The sequence below is a fragment of the Musca vetustissima genome, unplaced genomic scaffold, assembly GCF_032173495.1.
Source record: "Musca vetustissima isolate MV318-11 ecotype Yass unplaced genomic scaffold, APGP_CSIRO_Mvet_v1 utg357614, whole genome shotgun sequence".
NCBI lineage: Eukaryota > Metazoa > Arthropoda > Insecta > Diptera > Muscidae > Musca > Musca vetustissima.
In genome coordinates, this window is record NW_026882890.1 from 9,265 (window position 1) to 36,434 (window position 27,170).

Below are 27,170 nucleotides of genomic sequence, written 5' to 3' on the forward strand. Positions count from 1 at the left end.
ATTAAGAGTGGATTTTTTGAGGGACTTTCTGGAATGGGTATCTGATCAATAATCGTGAAATTTGTTTAAAAACATATTTTTAGGGACTTTCTATACTTTGATTGCTTGATTTTTAATTATTTTTGGAAGGTCTTAAAACGATATTATTGGGAGGGACTTCCTGGCCTATAAAAGCGGATATTTTAATAATTTTTACAACAGTTGTGAATTAAAAGAACACAGTTTTGAAAGGACTATCTGAGCTATAATTGTGAATTTTATGAATTTTGGATTTTTGGGCCACATATACAACATTTTTCCTAAAATTCCCACGTCCACCATACTAATCTGACGGGAGCCCCCCTTCTATTATCAAAATATTAACATTTATTAAAGTTTAATTTCGAAAAAAAATATACTTTCAGTTTGAAAACTTATTTGGCTTGCTGGCACGCTCCTATTTCCCAGAAATTCTCTTGTATTTCTTGTGTTGTTGTAATAGTTATTTTTATTGTTATTTTCCGTTTTTTGTTGTATATTACTTTGTGAGAATCGCCCACAACCTTTTGAGAATTTTCATGATAGGGGGCATTTAAGACAGTTAAGTTTTTCAAACGACAAAATAACAAATCAATTGCATGCTGTTCAATGGTAAACCTGTGATTTAGTTATTTATGGCGTCTATTTAATGTGTTAATTGTTTTAGTCGTTGTTATTGTTATTACCTGTTATTGATAGTGTTATTATATAGCCAACATTGTTGGTAACAACGACAAGAATCACCGTTGGTATGTATACCTATTGTTAGAGCCTCTCCTTACCAAATGGGACAGGGATTTTGGAATTTAGCTTTCACAGTACCATCAACAGAGTTTTAGAATCTTTCACTGGTCATTGGCAGGGTGTGATTGTTGGTGCATTTGTTACGTTATCGTCGGGTTTTTGTAATGTCCGTATGTATGTATAAATGTATGTCTGTGTGGAGTTATTAGGAAAGAGATTAATTATGACTGTGGGATTTATACTAAATCTGACTGCTGGCTGCTTGTTGATTTCTGGCGTTTTTTAACCTTTGAACATAAATAAGAAGAACGTGGTTTGAACATAAATATGAAGATCGCAAACGGGATCGTACACTGCTGCCACCACCACTGCTGTCACCACCACTACTGCCACCACCCTGCGTGCCCCCAAATCCACCACGCATTTCAACACGTTTCAGGGCGGCCCGGGCATTCTTAAACCAATACACGACATTATTGAGAACCAATGGCTTGCGATTCCAAGGCATTCAATTGCACCACATATCACCATATATCACCGCCGGGGAAAGCGAAGCGATTTTGATATGAACAGAAATGGGTGAAAAATGGAATAGTTGGATGTTGAGAAAAATAAAAGATGATTATGCAGCTCTACATAATTTTAGATCTGTCCGAAAGTTTTAGAAAATTCGAACGTCTACCGAAACGTCGTATTAAAAAAAATAATAATTTTTGACAAATAATCCTTAGAGTCGATTTGAACAATTTTTTGTAAGAGTATTTTGTTGAACTTTATAATAAGCTGGAATTTTCTAAAAATATTTTATTTAAATATTTTTTGGATGTCTATTGGATTGGATTTTTATACCCTCCACCATAGTATGGAGGGTATATTAATTTTGTCATTCCGTTTGTAACGCATCGAAATATTCATTTCCGACCCTATAAAGTATATATATTCTTGATCAGGGTAAAATTCTAAGACGATCTAGCCATGTCCGTCCGTCTGTCCGTCCGTCTGTTGTAATCACGCTATCTTCTGAAGGAATTGAGATAGGGTGGTGAAATTTTGCATAGGGTTTTCTTTTGTCTGCAGGCAGGTCAAGTTCGAAGATGGGATATATCGGTCCACGTTTAGGTATAGCTCCCATATAACAGTACCTCCCAATTTTCGGTATTTTGGGGTTCTTGAGCTCGTTTTTCAACCGAATACGCTGAAAATTGGTACATTGAGTTCTTATTGGGTACTAAATGTCTCCACAAAAAATTATAAATATAGGTCCACTTTTTCTGGTAGCCCCCATATAACGGTACCTCCTAATTTTCAGTATTTTGGGGGTTTTGATCGTATTTTTCCACCGAATTGGTTGTAATTTAGTATTTTGAGTTCCTAAAACGTACCAAATCTCTCCACAAAAAATTATAAATATAGGTCAATTTTTTCCGATAGCCCCCATATAAGGGTACCCCCAATTTTCGGTATTTTGGGGTTCTTGAGCGTGTTTTTCAACCGAATTCTCTGAAATTTTGAACATTGGGTTCTTATTTGGTAGCAAATATCTAAACTAAAAATTATAAATATCGGTCCACTTTTTCTGGTAGCTCCCATATAACGGTACCCCCCAAATTTTCGTATTTTGGGGGTTTTGATCGCATTTTTTCATCGAATTTGCTGTTATTTAGTACTTTGAGTTCTTATTGGGTAGCAAATTTCTCCACTAAAAATTATAAATATAGCTCCATTTTTTCGGATAGACCCCATATAAGGGTACCCCCAATTTTCGATATTTTGAGGTTCTTGAGCGCGTTTTTCAACCGAATTCGCTGACATTTGGTATTTTGTAGTCGTATATGGTAACAAATCTCCCCACCAAAAATTATTAATATTCACCGCTTTTTAGGGGTAGTCCCCATATAACCCCCTTTTTATATTAAAATAGTTATCTGATTTGTTCCGTGTGTTGCGGTTGGGTAGTCGTTACGGTGAATAGTCAATTTTTACCCTACAAAGACTATTTAGCCATAAGCATTCCGCCTTCTGAAGATATTGTGATAAAAAAACTCAAACATGATGATAATGAAATATATCGGCAGACATTTAGGCATATCCTCAATATAGTGATACATCCTGAAGGAAAGAATTGAGATAAACAATTAAAATATTTGGCATATACCGGTCATTAATTAGGCATAGCCCTCATATGATGATATCCCCAAATATTCATTATTTCCTACACTATGTAATCAATATTGGTCCCTCTTTAAGCATAGCCTCATATAACTTTGTAATCTAAATTACAGTAGTTTGATGATTTTATACTCTACAATGCGTTATCCGTCCACTTTTTGGATCTTACAGATTTTAGAAAAAACCCCCTTAAAAAATTGCCGAAGTTTGTATTTGATGTACATATTGGTGCCCACTTTTTGGTATGTTCCCTATATTTTCATTGCATGTATCTGTCAGTATAACTATGGTGGAGGGTATCCAAAGTTCGGCCCGGCCGAACTTAACGCTTTTTCACTTGTTGTTAATACTTTCTAAGAGGGCTATAAGAGTGGAGTTAATTTAGAATATTTGTTCAAGTAGTTTGAAGCTTGGATTTTTAACGGATATTTTTTCAATGAGGAATAAGTATTCAGTTTTTAATGAATATTTTTTTCGAGGAGCTACACTCAGGAGTTTTTTAAGGAGCCATACGTGATGATTTTTTACAAGGAGTGGATTTGTTTTAAGCTAACGATTTTTTTTAATTCATTGACAAAGATTATTCATATTTTCTGAAGATTATTCATATTAAGCATTTTGAACTTGAACTTGTTCTATCTTTGGAAGACGTTTTATAGCATTTAGAAGGTCTAAAAAGTTATTCTATAGGGTCAGAAGTCTTCTGAAGAATTTCATCCATATTCATTTCCTACGTATCCTTCAAAACAATACTTCCCACTTGTACACCATTGTCCCATTTAATTAAACGTGAGTTAGCTTATGCAATTTCAAGAGATTTATTATCGTTTATTTTGACAACATAATCCCCTTTAGCCCCCACCCTACCACAAACTTTAAAAAATCTCTAACTTCGAAATGAAAAACAAAAAGCACAATTTATAAGATTTTAACTAGTAAGATCCTTAAAGTTGTCTTTTGTCCGTGTGTACGTTTAAGAGATTTATATATGTATATATGTGCAAACCATGTGACTTACCTCATCGAGTGGACAACCGGTTGAACGAAATTCCGCATGAGATTGTAATACCAAAAGTTTTAAAAGTTGATCCTTTATTTCACCAAATGGTGGGGGCTTACAGCGCAGTATGACAATGCGCAACGTTACCACTGACGTACAGGAACTACGGGATTATCGGAAATATGTTCCAATGGTATGGGTTTCCAGTTTTTGATTATTAAGGAACCTTGGGTTGAGTAAAAAATTAAAAATTTTAATTAGATATATAAATATTTCCCAATTGATATGAATTTATGTCCGAAACTGCTATGTCTATTAATTTATCTGTTTATATATGTGTGTACAGTGAGTGTAAAAAGTATTTTGCCTCAATACAAATTGACAAAATTCAAATATATACGCTTAATGCCAGCATACTAAAGATGTAAAGTGAATTATGTATGATGGGATATGTTTGTGGACATATTTAAATCATATTTCTGCAAGGATCACTGCGAAAGACCTATTGGTTTCGAAGACATCGGCCAAAATCTATACCAACCCAAATATGATTATCAAAACAAGTGAAAATGCGTTAAGTTCGGCCGGGCCGAACTTTGGACAACCACCACCATAGATATACTGACAGGTACTTGACATGAAAATATAGGGAAAATATCAAAAAGTGGATCTATACCGACATTTCTGCAAACCGATTATGTAAACCATAATGCAAATTTCAAAAATTTTTAATAAATAATCATCCCTTAGCCTTATGGCTAATGATTGAAATATTGGTTTAAGACCCCATGTTTCTTTGGGCCATATTAGTTTCAGAAAATTTTGATTTCATCCAAACTTTGCCCATCTTATTATTTCATCCAAACTTAGTTATAGTTCGAAGATGGGGAATATCGGTCCACTCCTTCCGGTACCTCCCACACAGGGGCTAGGTCTTTTTTTCGTTATTTTCCTTGGATACTTGGCGGTAAAAGCACCATACGCCAGGTTGGCTCAACTGTTAAAGATGTTTAGCATACATCAATTAGATTCGTTTACTCCAGTAGAATTTTCCAAGATTCGGGCATTCAAAATAGTTTAGACGATTTTATACGACAGCAGACAGTTGAGCAGCAATCAGCAGTAGAATTCACAGAGACAACGTAAATAATCAGCGATTATGCGTCAACGAACGGACGCACGTGAAGACAAATATCAGCTGTGGAGCAAGAAAATAAAAGGAAGATGCGGGAAAAATTGGGGAGGGGGATCGGGGGAATTTATTAGTACGTGTAGTCATCAATGAGAACAAAAAACAAGTGAAAAAGCGTTAAGTTCGGCCGGGCCGAATTTTGGATACCCTCCACCATAGATATACCAAACGGTAGCTTAAATGAAAATGTAGGGAAAATACCAAAAAGTGGACCTATACCGACATTTCTACAACGCGATTATGTAAACCATAATGTGAACCATGTTCCAGAAAATTTTGATTTCATCCAACCTGTGCCTATCTTATTATTCTTCCAAACTTAGTTCAGGTTCGAAGATGTGGACTATCGGTCCACTCCCTCTGATACCTCCCACAGAGGTGCTAGGCCTAAATGCGGGTTATAGTTCATGTATAGTTCATTATCGAACCTTACGTTCTAACCTTCTCGATATCTTCCGCAGGTTGAATGATAACGACAGACTCTTAGAACCAAACCCAAAACGCGGAACAAATTAGATAACTATTTTAATATAAACAAGTGAAAAAGCGGTAAGTTCGGCCGGGCCGAACTTTGGATACCCTCCACCATAGTTATATTGACAGCTACTATAAATGAAAATATAGGAAACATACCAAAAAGTGGACCTATACCGACATTTCTAAAAACGGATTATGTAAACCATAATAAAAATTTTCGAAATTTTCAAAGGATAATTATACCCTCAGCCTTATGGCTAATCAGGGTGTATACACTTTAACACGATGAAAATGTGCCTCATCGAAATATTGGTCCTAGACCTCATGTTTCTTTGGACCAAATCCGTTTCAGAAAATTTAGATTTCATCCGAACTTTGCCCATCTTATTATTTCTTCCAAGCTTAGTTCAAATTCGAAGATGGGGAATATCGGTCCAATCCTTCTGGAACCTCCAATCAGGGGCTAGGTCTAAATGCGGCTATAGTTCACTACCGAACCTAACGTTCTAATTTTTTATCTCTCTATCCTCCGCAGTTGAAATGATTACAAAAGGGTCTTAGAACCAAACCCAAAAACGCGCAACAAATCAGATAACTATTTTAATATAAAACAAGTGAAAAAGCGTTAAGTTCGGCCGGGCCGAACTTTGGATACCCTCCCCCATAGATATACTGACAGGTACTAGAAATGAAAATATAGGGAACATACCAAAAAGTGGACCTATACCGACATGTATAAAAACGGATTATGTAAACCATAATACAAATTTCAGAAATTTTTAATTGATAATTCAAATTCGAAGATGGGGAATATCGGTCCACTCCTTCTGAAACCTCCATACAGGGACTAGGTCTAAATGCGGCTATAATTCATTATAGAACCTTACGTTCTAATGTTTATCTCGCTATCCTCCGCAGGTGAAACGATTGCAATAGCGTCTTAGAGCCAAACTCAGATAACTATTTTAATATAAACAAGATTGAGGTACTTATGTGTACTAAATGGTACTATGTTTGGTACAACTTGATTATGTGCAAACGGATAGGCTGCACTCCAGACTTAAGGAATTAAAATTACTGTTGGATTGAGGTAGTTTAGGAAATGCGTAATTTTGGGAACATAAATTTTGTGGAGACATTTAGTACCCAATAAGAACTCAATGTACCAATTTTCAGCGTATTCGGTTAAAAAACGAGCTCAAGAACCCCAAAATACCGAAAATTGGGAGGTACTGTTATATGGGAGCTATACCTAAACGTGGACCGATATATCAATCTTCGAACTTGACCTGCCTGCAGACAAAAGACAACCCTATGCAAAATTTCAGCACCCTATCTCAATTCCTTCAGAAGATAGCGTAATTACAACAGACGGACGGACAGACGGACGGACAGACGGAAATGGCTAGATCGTCTTAGAATTTTACCCTGATCAAGAATATATATACTTTATAGGGTCGGAAATGAATATTTCGATGAGTTACAAACGGAATGACAAAATTAATATACCCTCCATACTATGGTGGAGGGTATAAAAAGGGGGCTATATGGGGACTACCCCAAAAAGGGGGCGAATATTAATAATTTTTGGTAGGGATATTTGTTACCATATACGACTACAAAATACCAAATTGCAGCAAATTCGGTTGAAAAACGCGCTCAAGAACCCCAAAATACCGAAAATTGGGGGTACCCTTATATGGGGGCTATCCGAAAAAATGGACCTATATTCATAATATTTTGTGGAGAGATTTGGAAACTATTAAGAACTCAATGTACCAAATTTCAGCGTATTCGGTAGAAAAACGCGCTCAAGAACCCCAAAATACCGAAAATGGGGGTACCTGTATATGGGGGATATCCGAAAAAATTGACCTATATTTATATATTAAGAACCCAATATATTATAATTTCAGCGTTTTGTGGAGAGATTTTGTACATATATACATAATTTTTATAGAGAGATTTGGAACTCAAAATACTAAATTACAGCCAATTCGGTGGAAAAATACGATCAAAACCCCCAAAATACTGAAAATTAGGAGGTACCGTTATATGGGGGCTACCAGAAAAAGTGGACCTATATTTATAATTTTTTGTGGAGAATGGAGACATTAAGTACCCAATAAGAACTCAATGTACCAATTTTCAGCGTATTCGGTTGAAAAACGAGCTCAAGAACCCCAAAATACCGAAAATTGGGAGGTACTGTTATATGGGAGCTATACCTAAACGTGGACCGATATATCCCATCTTCGAACTTGACCTGCCTGCAGACAAAAGACAACCCTATGTAAAATTTCAGCACCCTATCTCAATTCCTTCAGAAGATAGCGTGATTACAACAGACAGACGGACGGACAGACGGACGGACATGGCTAGATCGTCTTAGAATTTTACCCTGATCAAGAATATATATACTTTATAGGGTCGGAAATGAATATTTCGATAATTTTTTGTGGAGACATTAAGTACCCAATAAGAACTCAATGTACCAATTTTCAGCGTATTCGGTTGAAAAACGAGCTCAAGAACCCTAAAATACCGAAAATTGGGAGGTACTGTTATATGGGAGCTATACCTAAACGTGCACCGATATATCCCATCTTCGAACTTGACCTGCCTGCAGACAAAAGAAAACCCTATGCAAAATTTCAGCACCCTATCTCAATTCCTTCAGAAGATAGCGTGATTGCAACAGACGGACGGACAGGCGGACGGACGGACATGGCTAGATCGTCTTAGAATTTTACCCTGATCAAGAATATATATACTTTATAGGGTCGGAAATGAATATTTCGATGCGTTACAAACGGAATGACAAAATTAATATACCCTCCATACTATGGTGGAGGGTATAAAAAGGGGGTTATATGGGGACTACCCCAAAAATATACGACTACAAAATACCAAATTGCAGCAAATTCGGTAGAAAACGCGCTCAAGAACCCCTAAATACCGAAAATTGGGGGTATCCTTATATGGGGGCTATCCGAAAAAATCGACCTATATTCATAATATTTTGTGGAGAGATTTGAAAACTATTAAGAACTCAATGTACCAAATTTCAGCGTAATCGGTAGAAAAACGCGCTCAAGAACCCCAAAATACCGAAAATTGGGGGGTACCCGTATATGGGGGATATCCGAAAAAATTGACCTATATTTATAATTTTTTTTTGAGCGATTTTGTGCCTATTAAGAACCCAATGTATTAAATTTCAGCGTGTTCGGTTGAAAAACGCGCTCAAGAACCCCAAAATACCGAAAATTGGGGGTACCCTTATATGGGGGCTATCCGAAAAAATGTACCTATATACATAATTTTTAGTAGAGAGATACTTTATTAAGAACTCAATGTACCAAATTTCAGCGTATTCGGTAGAAAAACGCGCTCAAGAACCCCAAAAATACCGAAAATTGGGGGGTATCCGTATATGGGGGATATCCGAAAAAATTGACCTATATTTATAATGACTTTGTAAGCAATAAAGAGTTGAGGGAGAGGAAGTTGAGGGCTTGCATCCCAAGAAACTTCATTGAGACGTTTGGTGTTATCAGGGACGTCCCTCTGTGTTGGTCTGAGGAGGACATAAGGAGAGGGATTGTATCATCAAAAAGAGTTGCGTCTGTTCAGCGGTTTCCAAAAAAGGCCCTAACAATACAAATAAGTTTAAACCAATGGAGACTGTGAAGATCGGTTTTTATGGTACCGATCATCCGGACTGGGTTATATTTAACCACACTTTATTGGTAGTCGACACCTACTATCCAGCAGTAAGGCAGTGCCATAAGTGCGGAAGGTTAGGGCATACCAGACTTGGCTGTAGGTCACAGGAGAGATGCTTGCAATGTGGAAGGGGTGAGGGAATGTGTGATGGACAATGCGAAGCGGTGAAATGCATTTTGTGCAAAAAGGTTGGGCATATTGCTACTGATAGGAAAAACTGTCCGGTCTGGCGAAAGGAGATTGATACCAACAAAATAATGACAAAGATGAAGATGTCGAAAAGAGAAGTGGTTATGGAGTATGGTACTAGAAACAGATTTGACCTACTTGTAGATAATGAATCCTTTCCCCCGCTACCCTCGAAAGGCAGAGAGGATACAAGAGGAAGAAATGACAAAAGGGTGGAAGAAGTGAACACAATTATGACGTCATACACCTTTAATTCAGTTGCTAAGTTACTTAAGAAACGCTATGTTCATGCCCCGGCGGCAAAAATGCAGGAAAGAATGTTTTCACAACCCCTGCCGGTAGAGCCGGTCTTTGTGACAGATAATCAAAGAGTCTCCGAGCTAGAAAAGGTGACCTCAGAGTTATTGAGATTTGTAAAAGACTTCTTCACCATGAATGGTAATACCACTGCGCTTGACGCAATAAATCACTTTTCCGCCAGGATACAGAAATGTGGATTTTCTACAATGAGTCTTTTGAGCAGCGATTCTGTTTCTTCATCCAATCATGGGTCTTAAAATAATTCAATACAACATTCAATCATTTCAAGCTAACAAGCAGCAGGTAGAATTTTTATACCCTACACAACTATGTTGTCAGGGTATTATAGCTTTGTGCAGCCCCAAAAGTTTGTAACGCCGCGAAATATTGGTCCTAGACCCACCTTTAAGTATACCGATCGTCATATCTCGACTAGCTGAATCGATCTAGACATGTGTGTCCGTCCGTCCGTCCGTCTGTCCATTATAATTTGTAAACACGATACAGGCCACAGTTATGGACCAATCTTCACGAAATTTCGCATGAAGGATGGGTTCTGGCCAATGAAGACCCCTATTGTTTTTGGGAAAGATCGGTTAATATTTAGGGGATGAAATGGACCAAATACTAAATTTTTGTCGATCGCTCCAGAGGCCGCAACAACGGTCCTAACATCGTGAAACTTTGCATGGAGAAGCGGATCGGGCCAAAGAATAAGCATGCCTGTTTGGAGAAAGATCGGTCAATATTTAGCGGGTCAAATGGACCCTGACTTTTGTGTGAAAAATGACAAAATTTGTATTCTATGGCGTATATATTTACCCCTGAAGGACATATACCCGAGAAGTTGATATTATATCCAAGAGGAGTGGTTGACCTTTAAATTAAAGCCAATTATATTGTTGTATGTGCTCGGATGTGGGAGTTACACCTAAATATTTACAGGTATCTCCGTATTCGTATACTATTTATTAACCCATTATCACTCTGGAGAGCGGAACTATAGCGCTGATCGCTTTGAAATGTTCCATGAGGTTCCAGTTATGGCCAAGGACAACGCCTATAATTTTCGGTGATGATCAGATAATAATTTTGGAATGAAGTGGACCGAAAACTTAATTTTTTGTGTTATTTTCGAGTTGATCTATAGACCTCAAATGAAAGCCGAACATCACAACACAACCCTCTAATCGGGCAAGAGGGTGCAAATATCACGAAATATTGCCCAGTCTCGGAATAAACATCCGCAGAAAATTTGAGTTCCGTGGTAGTTGTGTAGGGTATCGTATGGTCGGCCCCGTCCGACTATACTGCTCCGCTCACTGGTTCTGTAATAACTATGAACACGATGTTGCAGCCTTCTCTGAAATATTTGCGGAAAACAAGAACAAGCCGAATAAACTAATAAATTTCAACCTAATCCAGAAGTTTAGGGCAGATGGTTATGGAGGTGTGTAGAGTTAAATATGATACAGAATACGATATCATTATAGCCAAAACAACGTGCCCCAACCTTCATGTGGTTTCGGCCTATTTCCCCCCCCTCAGTTTCGAGGAACGTTTTTAATATGGAGATCGAAAGACTGCTTAACTTTTTAGAAGACAAGGACAAGGTTGTGGTCCTTGGTGATTTTAATGTCAGAAATGAGGTCTGGAGTGACAAGATTTCGACTAGGAAAAAACTTAGAGAACCTAATATTAAGCTCTAACTTAAGGTGTATCAATAGTGGAAAGGTAACCTTTAGGCGAAACATTATGTCGGATGGATCTCGGTGTTCTGCAGCTGGATACAGAACTTTCTATCTTAAAGGACACTGAAGTTGGGTGGAGCAAGCGTTACTGTCAAGGATGGACTTCCACAGGGCAGTTGTCTCTCCGCTCTTCTCTTTAACATATATACTGCTGAGTTACATAATATTGAGGACCCCAGCACTATGGTATTTCAATATGCGGATGATATTGCCATCATGTCTTTCCACACCGACTTTGACTTGGCGGCTGCAAATCTTCAGAGCAAGGTTTTAAGCTTTAAACAACATTGTAATGCCCCCAACCTCTCTTTTAACCCGACTAAATCCTTTACCATGTACTGTGCTAAGAATAGCATTAAGGAAATTAATCTGACAATAGATGGTTTGTGGTCCCTCAGACACGAAAATTGCAGTTGTTGGGGAGAATCATAACCACTTCTCTCACTGTCAAGGATCATTACGACAAGGTTGATCCAGACATACGTCATAGGTCAAACATGCTGAAATGTCTGACACCTTTTATGGCGGTTTTCACCCTAGAATGGCATTAAATATATACAGGAGCGTAGTTAGATCTAAGCTGGAATATGCGAGGACATCCACTGCCAACTCTTCGAACTATATCAACAAAAAAACGACATGCTCAGAAGGTGACTGGGAATTACCAAGTCTACACCTGTTCATGTCATCTATGCATTAGCCCATGAACATCCTCCTGCACTTAGGTCTAAATGGCTTACGTCGAAGGGAATCATCAAAACCAAATTTGTTAATAACAACCTATATGATATTATTTCAGATAATCCTTTGGTCAAATCCAGTTATAGCAACGTCTATCGCCATTTTAAGGAAATTTTTGATTGAATCGCCAATGTCCCTGAGTATACACTACTTTAACTACTCTTTAGGTCAAAAGGTTTATTTTAAAATTGGATGCAAACCATATTCTATGTATGGGGAGCTTTGGGCATTAATCAAAGCCCTTGAAATATCTTTTGAAGATGGATACAATAAATGCGTCTGAGTATACACTACTTTAACTACTCTTTAGGTCAAAGGTTTTATTTTAAAATCGGAAGCAAAACATCTTCTATGTTTGGGGAGCTTTGGGCATTAATCAGAGCCCTTGAAATATCTATTGAAGATGGATACAATAAATGCGTCTTTTTTACTGACAGCCTTTTGGCTTGCAAAGCGCTCTTCAATACTAAAAGTGACAACTGTACTGTAACCCTTTTTCACAATATGTTGGGGGCGTCCAGCATAGAAGCCTGTCACATTGTATGGATTCCTAGTCATTGTGGTGTAGGAATTAATGAAGAAGCTGACTCAATTGCAAAGCTGGCCACTATCTACGGCGCACCACTAAATATTAAACTCTCGCCTAATGAAGCTTTGAGAATGATAAAGAACCAATTGAACGAGGAATGGAATGAAGACTTTACTCTTAAGTCCCAAAGTAAGGGACGGAAATTTCCAGCAATATGTGATAACATCTTTGAAAACCCCTGGTATTGGAAATCCGGCTGGAGTGTCAAAGACATTAAGATGATCAACCGGTTAATGGCTGGCCATACATTCGATAAAGAATATCTACATCGCATTGGTGTAATCCAATCCTCTATCTGTGATAACTGCAATATACCTGATACTGCACAACATGCTATTTTTGTCTGTAGTAAATTTATTGATTTAAGGAAAAATTACACTATTTTTACAAAATTCGATAATATGGAAACATTACTTAAATCCAAGTCTACGTTACATTATAAAACATTGATTGACTTTTTTAATGAGGCTGAAATTCAAATCTAGCCTCCTGATTGAACGCTCGTTTTGTTCATCATCTCTACGTCAAACATCTGTGATATTAGTTTTTAGTAAACCCACCACTGCACGATTTTCATGTGCTCGTTTTTTTTATACCCTCCACCATAGTATGGAGGGTATATTAATTTTGTCATTCCGTTTGTAACTCATCGAAATATTCATTTCCGACCATATAAAGTATATATATTCTTGATCAGGGTAAAATTCTAAGACGATCTAGCCATGTCCGTCCGTCTGTCCGTCTGTTGTAATCACGCTATCTTCTGAAGGAATTGAGATAGGGAGCTGAAATTTTGCATTGGGTTGTCTTTTGTCTGCAGGCAGGTCAAGTTCGAAGATGGGATATATCGGTCCACGTTTAGGCATAGCTCCCATATAAGGGCACCCCCCATATAAGGGTACTCCCAATATTCGGTATTTTGGGGTTCTTGAGCGCGTTTTTCAACCGAATTCGGTGCAATTTGGTATTTTGTAGTCGTATATGGTAACAAATCTCCCTACCAAAAATTATTTATATTCGCCTCCTTTTTGGGATAGTCCCCATATAACCCCCTTTACAAACGGAATATTAATTTTGTCATTCCGTTTGTAACTCATCGAAATATTCATTTCCGACCCTATAAAGTATATATATTCTTGATCAGGGTAAAATTCTAAGACGATCTAGCCATGTCCGTCCGTCTGTCCGTCTGTTGTAATCACGCTATCTTCTGAAGGAATTGAGATGGGGAGCTGAAATTTTGCATAGGGTTGTCTTTTGTCTGCAGGCAGGTCAAGTTCGAAGATGGGATATATAGGTCCACGTTTAGGCATAGCTCCCATATAAGGACACCCCCCAATTTTCGGTATTTTGGGGTTCTTGACCGTGTTTTTCAACCGAATTCGCTGCAATTTGGTATTTTGTAGTCGTATATTTAAATTCGCCTCCTTTTTGGGGTAGTCCCCATATAACCCCTTTTTATACCCTCCACCATAGTATGGAGGGTATATTAATTTTGTCATTCCGTTTGTAACGCATCGAAATATTCATTTCCGACCCTATAAAGTATATATATTCTTGATCAGGGTAAAATTCTAAGACGATCTAGCCATGTCCGTCCGTCCGTCTGCTGTAATCACGCTATCTTCTGAAGGAATTAAGATAGGGTGCTGAAATTTTGCATAGGGTTGTCTTTTGTCTGCAGGCAGGTCAAGTTCGAAGATGGGATATATCGGTCAACGTTTAGGCATAGCTCCCATATAAGGACACCCCCCAATTTTCGGTATTTTGGGGTTCTTGACCGTGTTTTTCAACCGAATTCGCTGCAATTTGGTATTTTGTAGTCGTATATTTAAATTCGCCTCCTTTTTGGGGTAGTCCCCATATAACCCCTTTTTATACCCTCCACCATAGTATGGAGGGTATATTAATTTTGTCATTCCGTTTGTAACGCATCGAAATATTCATTTCCGACCCTATAAAGTATATATATTCTTGATCAGGGTAAAATTCTAAGGCGATCTAGCCATGTCCGTCCGTCCGTCTGTTGTAATCACGCTATCTTCTGAAGGAATTAAGATAGGGTGCTGAAATTTTGCATAGGGTTGTCTTTTGTCTCAGGCAGGTCAAGTTCGAAGATGGGATATATCGGTCCACGTTTAGGCATAGCTCCCATATAACAGTACCTCCCAATTTTCGGTATTTTGGGGTTCTTGAGCTCGTTTTTCAACCGAATACGCTGAAAATTGGTACATTGAGTTCTTATTGGGTACTAAATGTCTCCACAAAAAATTATAAATATAGGTCCACTTTTTCTGGTAGCCCCCATATAACGGTACCTCCTAATTTTCAGTATTTTGGGGGTTTTGATCGTATTTTTCCACCGAATTGGTTGTAATTTAGTATTTTGAGTTCTTAATAGGCACCAAATCTCTCTACAATAAATTATGTATATAGGTACATTTTTTCGGATAGCCCCCATATAAGGGTACCCCCAATTTTCGGTATTTTGGGGTTCTTGAGCGCGTTTTTCAACCGAATACGCTGAAATTTAATATATTGGGTTCTTAATAGGTACAAAATCTCTCCACAAAACATTATAAATATAGGTCAATTTTTTCGGATATCCCCCATATACAGGTACCCCCATTTTCGGTATTTAGGGGTTCTTGAGCGCGTTTTTCTACCGAATACGCTGAAATTTGGTACATTGAGTTCTTAATAGTTTCCAAATCTCTCCACAAAATATTATGAATATAGGTCCATTTTTTCGGATAGCCCCCATATAAGGGTACCCCCAATTTTCGGTATTTTGGGGTTCTTGAGCGCGTTTTTCAACCGAATTTGCTGCAATTTGGTATTTTGCAGTCGTATATGGTAACAAATATCCCTACCAAAAATTATTATTCGCCCCCTTTTTGGGGTAGTCCCCATATCGCCCCCTTTTTGGGGTAGTCCCCATATAGCCCCCTTTTTATACCCTCCACCATAGTATGGAGGGTATATTAATTTTGTCATTCCGTTTGTAACTCATCGAAATATTCATTTCCGACCCTATAAAGTATATATATTCTTGATCAGGGTAAAATTCTAAGACGATCTAGTCATGTCAGTCCCGCGGGTTGTAATCATGCTATCCTCTAATGGAATTGAGATAGGGTGCTGAAATTTTGCATAGGGTTGTCTTTTGTCTGCAGGCAGGTCAAGTTCGAAGATGGGATATATCGGTCCACATTTAGGTATAGCTCCCATATAACAGTACCTCCCAATTTTCGGCATTTTGGGGTTCTTGAGCTCGTTTTTCAACCGAATACGCTGAAATTTGGTACATTGAGTTCTTATTGGGTACTAAATGTCTCCACAAAAAATTAAAAATATAGGTCCACTTTTTCTGGTAGCCCCCATATAACGGTACCTCCTAATTTTTAGTATTTTGGGGGTTTTTGATCGTATTTTTCCACCGAATTGACTGTAATTTAGTATTTTGAGTTCCTAAAACGTACCAAATCTCTCCACAAAAAATTATAAATATAGGTCAATTTTTTCCGATAGCCCCCATATAAGGGTACCCCCAATTTTCGGTATTTTGGGGTTCTTGAGCGTGTTTTTCAACCGAATTCTCTGAAATTTTGAACATTGGGTTCTTATTTGGTAGCAAATATCTAAACTAAAAATTATAAATATCGGTCCACTTTTTCTGGTAGCCCCCATATAACGGTACCCCCCAAATTTTCGTATTTTGGGGGTTTTGATCGCATTTTTTCATCGAATTGGCTGTTATTTAGTACTTTGAGTTCTTATTGGGTAGCAAATTTCTACACTAAAAATTATAAATATAGGTCCATTTTTTTCGGATAGACCCCATATAAGGGTACCCCCAATTTTCGATATTTTGAGGTTCTTGAGCGCGTTTTTCAACCGAATTCGCTGACATTTGGTATTTTGTAGTCGTATATGGTAACAAATCTCCCCACCAAAAATTATTAATATTCACCGCTTTTTAGGGGTAGTCCCCATATAACCCCCTTTTTATATTAAAATAGTTATCTGATTTGTTCCGTGTGTTGCGGTTGGGTAGTCGTTACGGGGAATAGTCAATTTTTACCCTACAAAGACTATTTAGCCATAAGCATTCCGCCTTCTGAAGATATTGTGATAAAAAAAACTCAAACATGATGATAATGAAATATATCGGCAGACATTTAGGCATATCCTCAATATAGTGATACATCCTGAAGGAAAGAATTGAGATAAACAATTAAAATATTTGGTTCAAAATTGGCATATACCGGTCATTAATTAGGCATAGCCCTCATATGATGATATCCCCAAATATTCACTATTTCCTACACTATGTAATCAATATTGGTCCCTCTTTAAGCATAGCCTCATATAACTTTGTAATCTAAATTACAGTAGTTTGAGGATTTTATACTCTACAATGCGTTATCAATATCAGTCCACTTTTTGGATCTTACAGATTTTAGAAAAAACCCCCTTAAAAAATTGCCGAAGTTTGTATTTGATGTACATAATGGTGCCCAACTTTTGGTATGTTCCCTATATTTTCATTGCATGTATCTGTCAGTATAACTATGGTGGAGGGTATCCAAAGTTCGGCCCGGCCGAACTTAACGCTTTTTCACTTGTTTTAAATATTTTTGTGACTGAGTTTTTGCAAGGACTATCATAACCTAAGATTTGTTTTTATCATAAGAGAGAATTGTTTTAAATATTTTTTTCAAGCACTATGAATCAATTATAAATAGTATTGACCTAATACATTGATCTTGGATTTTTAAAAATATTTTTTTTACCTATTACACTATGCCTGGATTTATAATTTTTTTTTTCAATGACTATCATAAGAGTGGATTTATAAAAATTATTTTTTTCACGGACAATCATAAGTTTGGATTAATTAAAAATATTTTTCAATTACTACCATAAGGTGGATTTTGTGTTTAAATATTTTTTCAAGGGCCACATAGGCGTGAATTTATTATAAATATAGTTAGACCTTCTACACTAAGTTTTAATTTTTAAAAATATCTTTTGACCCACTAACTTTGGTCTTTTAAATATTTCTGACCTATTACCTAGGCTATGATTTATTTTTATTTTAATTTTTCTTTGGCCTATTAAGCTTAGATTCATTTTTACAAATTCTTGGACCGTCGTTTTAGATTTGGATTTGTTTAAATATTTTTTTATATTTTGAAAAATATACTTTCTTTAATAAAATTCTTATCTCAAAGAAATATTTAAATTGTCTAACATCGTGCGCTCACGCCACACTTTTTGTTTACACACATATCATTTTCAGTGTGACGCAATTGTTTTATTTTATTTTATTCATTTGACGCCATAAACATTGATATTTGTTTAATACCGGAAGAAAAAAATATATGAATAATATCAATCAACAAATATACATGTGATGCGCCAGTGAAAGCAAAATAAATTCCCATTAATTGTAAGGGTCGTACCTAATTTATTGCGGTCCGTACAAAAATACTCACCTTTATAGGGTTTGCAAGACGTCCGTATTACCCAAATACGCAAGGACTTTATTTGCATCTGTGCCAATTGAAAACGTCGAGAATTGATTGATCGAAAAATGTTTACATTTATAGAAAAACACATTTTTCAATGACTGGAATTCTATTTTCAAAAAACAAAAATTCCAAAATACGCATTGTCAATGTTGAAAATTTTCAACTTTATATTTTTATACGCAATGCGTATTTGGGTAATATTCATTGAAATACATGTAATTAACTTTTGAGGTGAGGTACGACCCTAAATCATGGTAAACAAAGTGTTATATCACCAATTAATCACCTTGGTTGCCTTGGCGGAATCCCCTTTTTCCTTACACCATTTAGAATTTACTTTTTTTGGTTTGTTATTATTGTCATTCCAAAAGGGGCCTTAAGTGATTTGATTTTTTGAAAGAAAAAAAAAATTAACCGAAAAGTTTTCTTGATATCCATTAAGTAGTTTCGCTTTAGTCCCGTGTAATTTTTGTTTTTTTTTTTTTTTTTATAACATTTCATATCTTCTAATACACACAGAAGTGATTACAAATTGAAACAAAAACTCACAACACTAGTCAGAGATCATTATAGATCATTGTTCTGGGCCTTGAAAATAATGAAAATGAGATGATAATATGTAATATGGGGCTATTCAATAGAGAAGATATATATATATAAAAAATCGAAGAAATATAAAAGATATTGGATAGAAGTCACTCTTTTTGACATATTTTTCCCCATAGAACTATTAAGTTCTTATAACGGATTAAAAACTAAACAAATGTTATGTCAAGGACTATCAGAGCATTAAGAGTGGATTTTTTGAGGGACTTTCTGGAATGGGTATCTGATCAATAATCGTGAAATTTGTTTAAAAACATATTTTTAGGGACTTTCTATACTTTGATTGCTTGATTTTTAATTATTTTTGGAAGGTCTTAAAACGATATTATTTGGAGGGACTTCCTGGCCTATAAAAGCGGATATTTTAATAATTTTTACAACAGTTGTGAATTAAAAGAACACAGTTTTGAAAGGACTATCTGAGCTATAATTGTGAATTTTATGAATTTTGGATTTTTGGGCCACATATACAACATTTTTCCTAAAATTCCCACGTCCACCATACTAATCTGACGGGAGCCCCCCTTCTATTATCAAAATATTAACATTTATTAAAGTTTAATTTCGAAAAAAAAAATATACTTTCAGTTTGAAAACTTATTTGGCTTGCTGGCACGCTCCTATTTCCCAGAAATTCTCTTGTATTTCTTGTGTTGTTGTAATAGTTATTTTTATTGTTATTTTCCGTTTTTTGTTGTATATTACTTTGTGAGAATCGCCCACAACCTTTTGAGAATTTTCATGATAGGGGGCATTTAAGACAGTTAAGTTTTTCAAACGACAAAATAACAAATCAATTGCATGCTGTTCAATGGTAAACCTGTGATTTAGTTATTTATGGCGTCTATTTAATGTGTTAATTGTTTTAGTCGTTGTTATTGTTATTACCTGTTATTGATAGTGTTATTATATAGCCAACATTGTTGGTAACAACGACAAGAATCACCGTTGGTATGTATACCTATTGTAAGAGCCTCTCATTACCAAATGGGACAGGGATTTTGGAATTTAGCTTTCACAGTACCATCAACAGAGTTTTAGAATCTTTCACTGGTCATTGGCAGGGTGTGATTGTTGGTGCATTTGTTACGTTATCGTCGGGTTTTTGTAATGTTCGTATGTATGTATAAATGTATGTCTGTGTGGAGTTATTAGGAAAGAGATTAAATATGACTGTGGGATTTATACTAAATCTGTCTGCTGGCTGCTTGTTGATTTCTGGCGTTTTTTAACCTTTGAACATAAATATGAAGAACGTGATTTGAACATAAATATGAAGATCGCAAACGGGATCGTACACTGCTGCCACCACCACTGCTGTCACCACCACTACTGCCACCACCCTGCGTGCCCCCAAATCCACCACGCATTTCAACACGTTTCAGGGCGGCCCGGGCATTCTTAAACCAATACACGACATTATTGAGAACCAATGGCTTGCGATTCCAAGGCATTCAATTGCACCACATATCACCATATACCACCGCCGGGGAAAGCGAAGCGATTTTGATATGAACAGAAATGGGTGAAAAATGGAATAGTTGGATGTTGAGAAAAATAAAAGATGATTATGCAGCTCTACATAATTTTAGATCTGTCCGAAAGTTTTAGAAAATTCGAACGTCTACCGAAACGTCGTATTAAAAAAAATAATATTTTTTGACAAATAATCCTTAGAGTCGATTTGAACAATTTTTTGTAAGAGTATTTTGTTGAACTTTATAATAAGCTGGAATTTTCTAAAAATATTTTATTTAAATATTTTTTGGATGTCTATCCTAAGCTTGGATTTTTAAAAATATTTATTTGACTGTCTATACGCAATGCGTATTTGGGTAATATTCATTGAAATACATGTAATTAACTTTTGAGGTGAGGTACGACCCTAAATCATGGTAAACAAAGTGTTATATCACCAATTAATCACCTTGGTTGCCTTGGCGGAATCCCCATTTTCCTTACACCATTTAGAATTTACTTTTTTTTGGTTTGTTATTATTGTCATTCCAAAAGGGGCCTTAAGTGATTTGATTTTTTGAAAGAAAAAAAATTAACCGAAAAGTTTTCTTGATATCCATTAAGTAGTTTCGCTTTAGTTCCGGGTAATTTTTGTTTTTTTTTTTTTTTTTTTTTTTTTTTGATAACATTTCATACCTTCTAATACACACAGAAGTGATTACAAATTGAAACAAAAACTCACAACACTAGTCAGAGATCATTATAGATCATTGTTCTGGGCCTTGAAAATAATGAAAATGAGATGATAATATGTAATATGGGGCTATTATATTTTCTATACCCATAGGACTATTCCCCATAGAACTATTAAGTTCTTATAACGGATTAAAAACTAAACAAATGTTATGTCAAGGACTATCAGAGCATTAAGAGTGGATTTTTTGAGGGACTTTCTGGAATGGGTATCTGATCAATAATCGTGAAATTTGTTTAAAAACATATTTTTAGGGACTTTCTATACTTTGATTGCTTGATTTTTAATTATTTTTGGAAGGTCTTAAAACGATATTATTTGGAGGGACTTCCTGGCCTATAAAAGCGGATATTTTAATCATTTTTACAACAGTTGTGAATTAAAAGAACACAGTTTTGAAAGGACTATCTGAGCTATAATTGTGAATTTTATGAATTTTGGATTTTTGGGCCACATATACAACATTTTTCCTAAAATTCCCACGTCCACCATACTAATCTGACGGGAGCCCCCCTTCTATTATCAAAATATTAACATTTATTAAAGTTTAATTTCGAAAAAAAAAAATACTTTCAGTTTGAAAACTTATTTGGCTTGCTGGCACGCTCCTATTTCCCAGAAATTCTCTTGTATTTCTTGTGTTGTTGTAATAGTTATTTTTATTGTTATTTTCCGTTTTTTGTTGTATATTACTTTGTGAGAATCGCCCACAACCTTTTGAGAATTTTCATGATAGGGGGCATTTAAGACAGTTAAGTTTTTCAAACGACAAAATAACAAATCAATTGCATGCTGTTCAATGGTAAACCTGTGATTTAGTTATTTATGGCGTCTATTTAATGTGTTAATTGTTTTAGTCGTTGTTATTGTTATTACCTGTTATTGATAGTGTTATTATATAGCCAACATTGTTGGTAACAACGACAAGAATCACCGTTGGTATGTATACCTATTGTTAGAGCCTCTCCTTACCAAATGGGACAGGGATTTTGGAATTTAGCTTTCACAGTACCATCAACAGAGTTTTAGAATCTTTCACTGGTCATTGGCAGGGTGTGATTGTTGGTGCATTTGTTACGTTATCGTCGGGTTTTTGTAATGTTCGTATGTATGTATAAATGTATGTCTGTGTGGAGTTATTAGGAAAGAGATTAAATATGACTGTGGGATTTATACTAAATCTGTCTGCTGGCTGCTTGTTGATTTCTGGCGTTTTTTAACCTTTGAACATAAATATGAAGAACGTGATTTGAACATAAATATGAAGATCGCAAACGGGATCGTACACTGCTGCCACCACCACTGCTGCCACCACCACTGCTGTCACCACCACTACTGCCACCACCCTGCGTGCCCCCAAATCCACCACGCATTTCAACACGTTTCAGGGCGGCCCGGGCATTCTTAAACCAATACACGACATTATTGATAACCAATGGCTTGCGATTCCAAGGCATTCAATTGCACCACATATCACCATATATCACCGCCGGGGCTAGCGAAGCGATTTTGATATGAACAGAAATGGGTGAAAAATGGAATAGTTGGATGTTGAGAAAAATAAAAGATGATTATGCAGCTCTACATAATTTTAGATCTGTCCGAAAGTTTTAGAAAATTCGAACGTCTACCGAAACGTCGTATTAAAAAAATAATAATTTTTGACAAATAATCCTTAGAGTCGATTTGAACAATTTTTTGTAAGAGTATTTTGTTGAACTTTATAATAAGCTGGAATTTTCTAAAAATATTTTATTTAAATATTTTTTGGATGTCTATCCTAAGCTTGGATTTTTAAAAATATTTATTTGACTGTCTATAATATTTATTGTTATTACCTGTTATTGATAGTGTTATTATATAGCCAACATTGTTGGTAACAACGACAAGAATCACCGTTGGTATGTATACCTATTGTAAGAGCCTCTCATTACCAAATGGGACAGGGATTTTGGAATTTAGCTTTCACAGTACCATCAACAGAGTTTTAGAATCTTTCACTGGTCATTGGCAGGGTGTGATTGTTGGTGCATTTGTTACGTTATCGTCGGTTTTTGTAATGTTCGTATGTATGTATAAATGTATGTCTGTGTGGAGTTATTAGGAAAGAGATTAAATATGACTGTGGGATTTATACTAAATCTGTCTGCTGGCTGCTTGTTGATTTCTGGCGTTTTTTAACCTTTGAACATAAATATGAAGAACGTGATTTGAACATAAATATGAAGATCGCAAACGGGATCGTACACTGCTGCCACCACCACTGCTGCCACCACCACTGCTGCCACCACCACTGCTGTCACCACCACTACTGCCACCACCCTGCGTGCCCCCAAATCCACCACGCATTTCAACACGTTTCAGGGCGGCCCGGGCATTCTTAAACCAATACACGACATTATTGATAACCAATGGCTTGCGATTCCAAGGCATTCAATTGCACCACATATCACCATATATCACCGCCGGGGATAGCGAAGCGATTTTGATATGAACAGAAATGGGTGAAAAATGGAATAGTTGGATGTTGAGAAAAATAAAAGATGATTATGCAGCCCTACATAATTTTAGATCTCTCCGAAAGTTTTAGAAAATTCGAACGTCTACCGAAACGTCGTATTAAAAAATATAATAAGTTTTGACAAATAATCCTTCGAGTCGATTTGAACAATTTTTTGTAAGAGTATTCTGTTAAACTTTATAATAAGCTGGAATTTTCTAAAAATATTTTATTTAAATATTTTTTGGATTTTTTATTTTTAACATTTTAAATGGGCTGGTAAATAAATACCAATGCTTGTTAAGCCTTGTAACTTGGCACATATATATTTGAAGATTTAAAAAGGAAGAAAAATAATTTACCAAAATTTTTTGTTGTTGTTTTGTTGTTGTTTTTTGGGTTTAAAGAAAAGTCCTTATTTTCGATGGCGGGCATGATAACTCCTCACTGGAACATCGGAATCCGAAAATTCCAACTGTGTTAGAAAGAGGACATGTCTGGCTCTCGTATGAACTAGGTCATTGGCAGGGTGTGATTGTTGGTGCATTTGTTACGTTATCGTCGGGTTTTTGTAATGTTCGTATGTATGTATAAATGTATGTCTGTGTGGAGTTATTAGGAAAGAGATTAAATATGACTGTGGGATTTATACTAAATCTGTCTGCTGGCTGATTGTTGATTTCTGGCGTTTTTGTAACCTTTGAACATAAATATGAAGAACGTGATTTGAACATAAATATGAAGATCGCAAACGGGATCTGCTGCCACCACCACTGCTGCCACCACCACTGCTGTCACCACCACTACTGCCACCACCCTGCGTGCCCCCAAATCCACCACGCATTTCAACACGTTTCAGGGCGGCCCGGGCATTCTTAAACCAATACACGACATTATTGATAACCAATGGCTTGCGATTCCAAGGCATTCAATTGCACCACATATCACCATATATCACAGCCGGGGCTAGCGAAGCGATTTTGATATGAACAGAAATGGGTGAAAAATGGAATAGTTGGATGTTGAGAAAAATAAAAGATGATTATGCAGCTCTACATAATTTTAGATCTGTCCGAAAGTTTTAGAAAATTCGAACGTCTACCGAAACGTCGTATTAAAAAATATAATAATTTTTGACAAATAATCCTTAGAGTCGATTTGAACAATTTTTTGTAAGAGTATTTTGTTGAACTTTATAATAAGCTGGAATTTTCTAAAAATATTTTATTTAAATATTTTTTGGATGTCTATCCTAAGCTTGGATTTTTAAAAATATTTATTTGACTGTCTATAATATTTATTTATGGCGTCTATTTAATGTGTTAATTGTTTTAGTCGTTGTTATTGTTATTACCTGTTATTGATAGTGTTATTATATAGCCAACATTGTTGGTAACAACGACAAGAATCACCGTTGGTATGTATACCTATTGTAAGAGCCTCTCATTACCAAATGGGACAGGGATTTTGGAATTTAGCTTTCACAGTACCATCAACAGAGTTTTAGAATCTTTCACTGGTCATTGGCAGGGTGTGATTGTTGGTGCATTTGTTACGTTATCGTCGGGTTTTTGTAATGTTCGTATGTATGTATAAATGTATGTCTGTGTGGAGTTATTAGGAAAGAGATTAAATATGACTGTGGGATTTATACTAAATCTGTCTGCTGGCTGCTTGTTGATTTCTGGCGTTTTTTAACCTTTGAACATAAATATGAAGAACGTGATTTGAACATAAATATGAAGATCGCAAACGGGATCGTACACTGCTGCCACCACCACTGCTGCCACCACCACTGCTGCCACCACCACTGCTGTCACCACCACTACTGCCACCACCCTGCGTGCCCCCAAATCCACCACGCATTTCAACACGTTTCAGGGCGGCCCGGGCATTCTTAAACCAATACACGACATTATTGATAACCAATGGCTTGCGATTCCAAGGCATTCAATTGCACCACATATCACCATATATCACCGCCGGGGAAAGCGAAGCGATTTTGATATGAACAGAAATGGGTGAAAAATGGAATAGTTGGATGTTGAGAAAAATAAAAGATGATTATGCAGCTCTACATAATTTTAGATCTGTCCGAAAGTTTTAGAAAATTCGAACGTCTACCGAAACGTCGTATTAAAAAAAATAATAATTTTTGACAAATAATCCTTAGAGTCGATTTGAACAATTTTTTGTAAGAGTATTTTGTTGAACTTTATAATAAGCTGGAATTTTCTAAAAATATTTTATTTAAATATTTTTTGGATGTCTATCCTAAGCTTGGATTTTTAAAAATATTTATTTGACTGTCTATCATAAGCGTAAATTCGGATTTTTAAAACTATTTTTTGACTATCCTAAGCGTGGATTTTTAAAAATATTTGTTGACTGTCTGTCCTATGCGTCGATTTTTAAAAATATATTGTTAACTGTCTATCCTAAGCGTGATTTTTAAAACTATTTTTAATTGACTGTCAATCATAAGCGTGGATTTTAAGCATATATTTTATTGACTGTCTATCCTAAGCGTGGCTTTTCAAAAATATTTGTTGATTGTCTATCCTGAGCGTGGAATTTTTAAAATATTTTTTGGACTGTCAATCCTAAGCGTGGATTTTTAAGCATATATTTGTTTGACAGTCTACCCTAAGCGTGGCTTTTTAAAAATATTTGTTGATTGTCTATCCTGAGCGTGGATTTTAAAAAATATTTGTTGATTGTCTATTCTATGCTTGAATTTTTAAAAATATTTTTTACCATCAGTGTTAAATGTGGGGTTTTTAATGTTTTTTGAAGGACTATCATAAGCGAGGATTTCTTTTTATACCTTCCACCATAGTATCGAGGGTATATTAATTTTGTCATTCCGTTTGTAACGCATCGAAATATTCATTTCCGACCCTATAAAGTATCTAGCCATGTCCGTCCGCCTGTTGTAATCACGCTATCTTCTGAAGGAATTGAGATAGGGTGCTGAAATTTTGCATAGGGTTTTCTTTTGTCTGCAGGCAGGTCAAGTTCGAAGATGGGATATATCGGTCCACGTTTAGGTATAGCTCCCATATAACAGTACCTCCCAATTTTTTGGGGTTCTTGAGCTCGTTTTTCAACCGAATACGCTGAAAATTGGTACATTGAGTTCTTATTGGGTACTAAATGTCTCCACAAAAAATTATAAATATAGGTCCACTTTTTCTGGTAGCCCCCATATAACGGTACCTCCTAATTTTCAGTATTTTGGGGGTTTTGATCGTATTTTTCCACCGAATTGGTTGTAATTTAGTATTTTGAGTTCTTAATAGGCACCAAATCTCTCTACAATAAATTATGTATATAGGTACATTTTTTCGGATAGCCCCCATATAAGGGTACCCCCAATTTTCGGTATTTTGGGGTTCTTGAGCGCGTTTTTCAAC

General features: G+C 36.1%; 1 protein-coding gene across 1 annotated transcript; it reads right to left on the reverse strand.

Annotated features, from left to right (window-relative positions):
- Window positions 1–998: 998 nt before the first annotated feature.
- On the reverse strand, window positions 999–25,704 carry LOC133329582 (uncharacterized). Its single transcript, XM_061538053.1, has 8 exons — window positions 25,519–25,704; window positions 24,476–24,628; window positions 23,502–23,633; window positions 22,541–22,657; window positions 20,276–20,442; window positions 3,950–4,094; window positions 1,115–1,216; window positions 999–1,049 (listed from the first exon to the last, which is right to left on the reverse strand). Exons 1-8 carry the CDS (start codon window positions 25,702–25,704, stop codon window positions 999–1,001), a joined length of 1,053 nt encoding a protein of 350 aa, XP_061394037.1.
- Window positions 25,705–27,170: the final 1,466 nt, after the last annotated feature.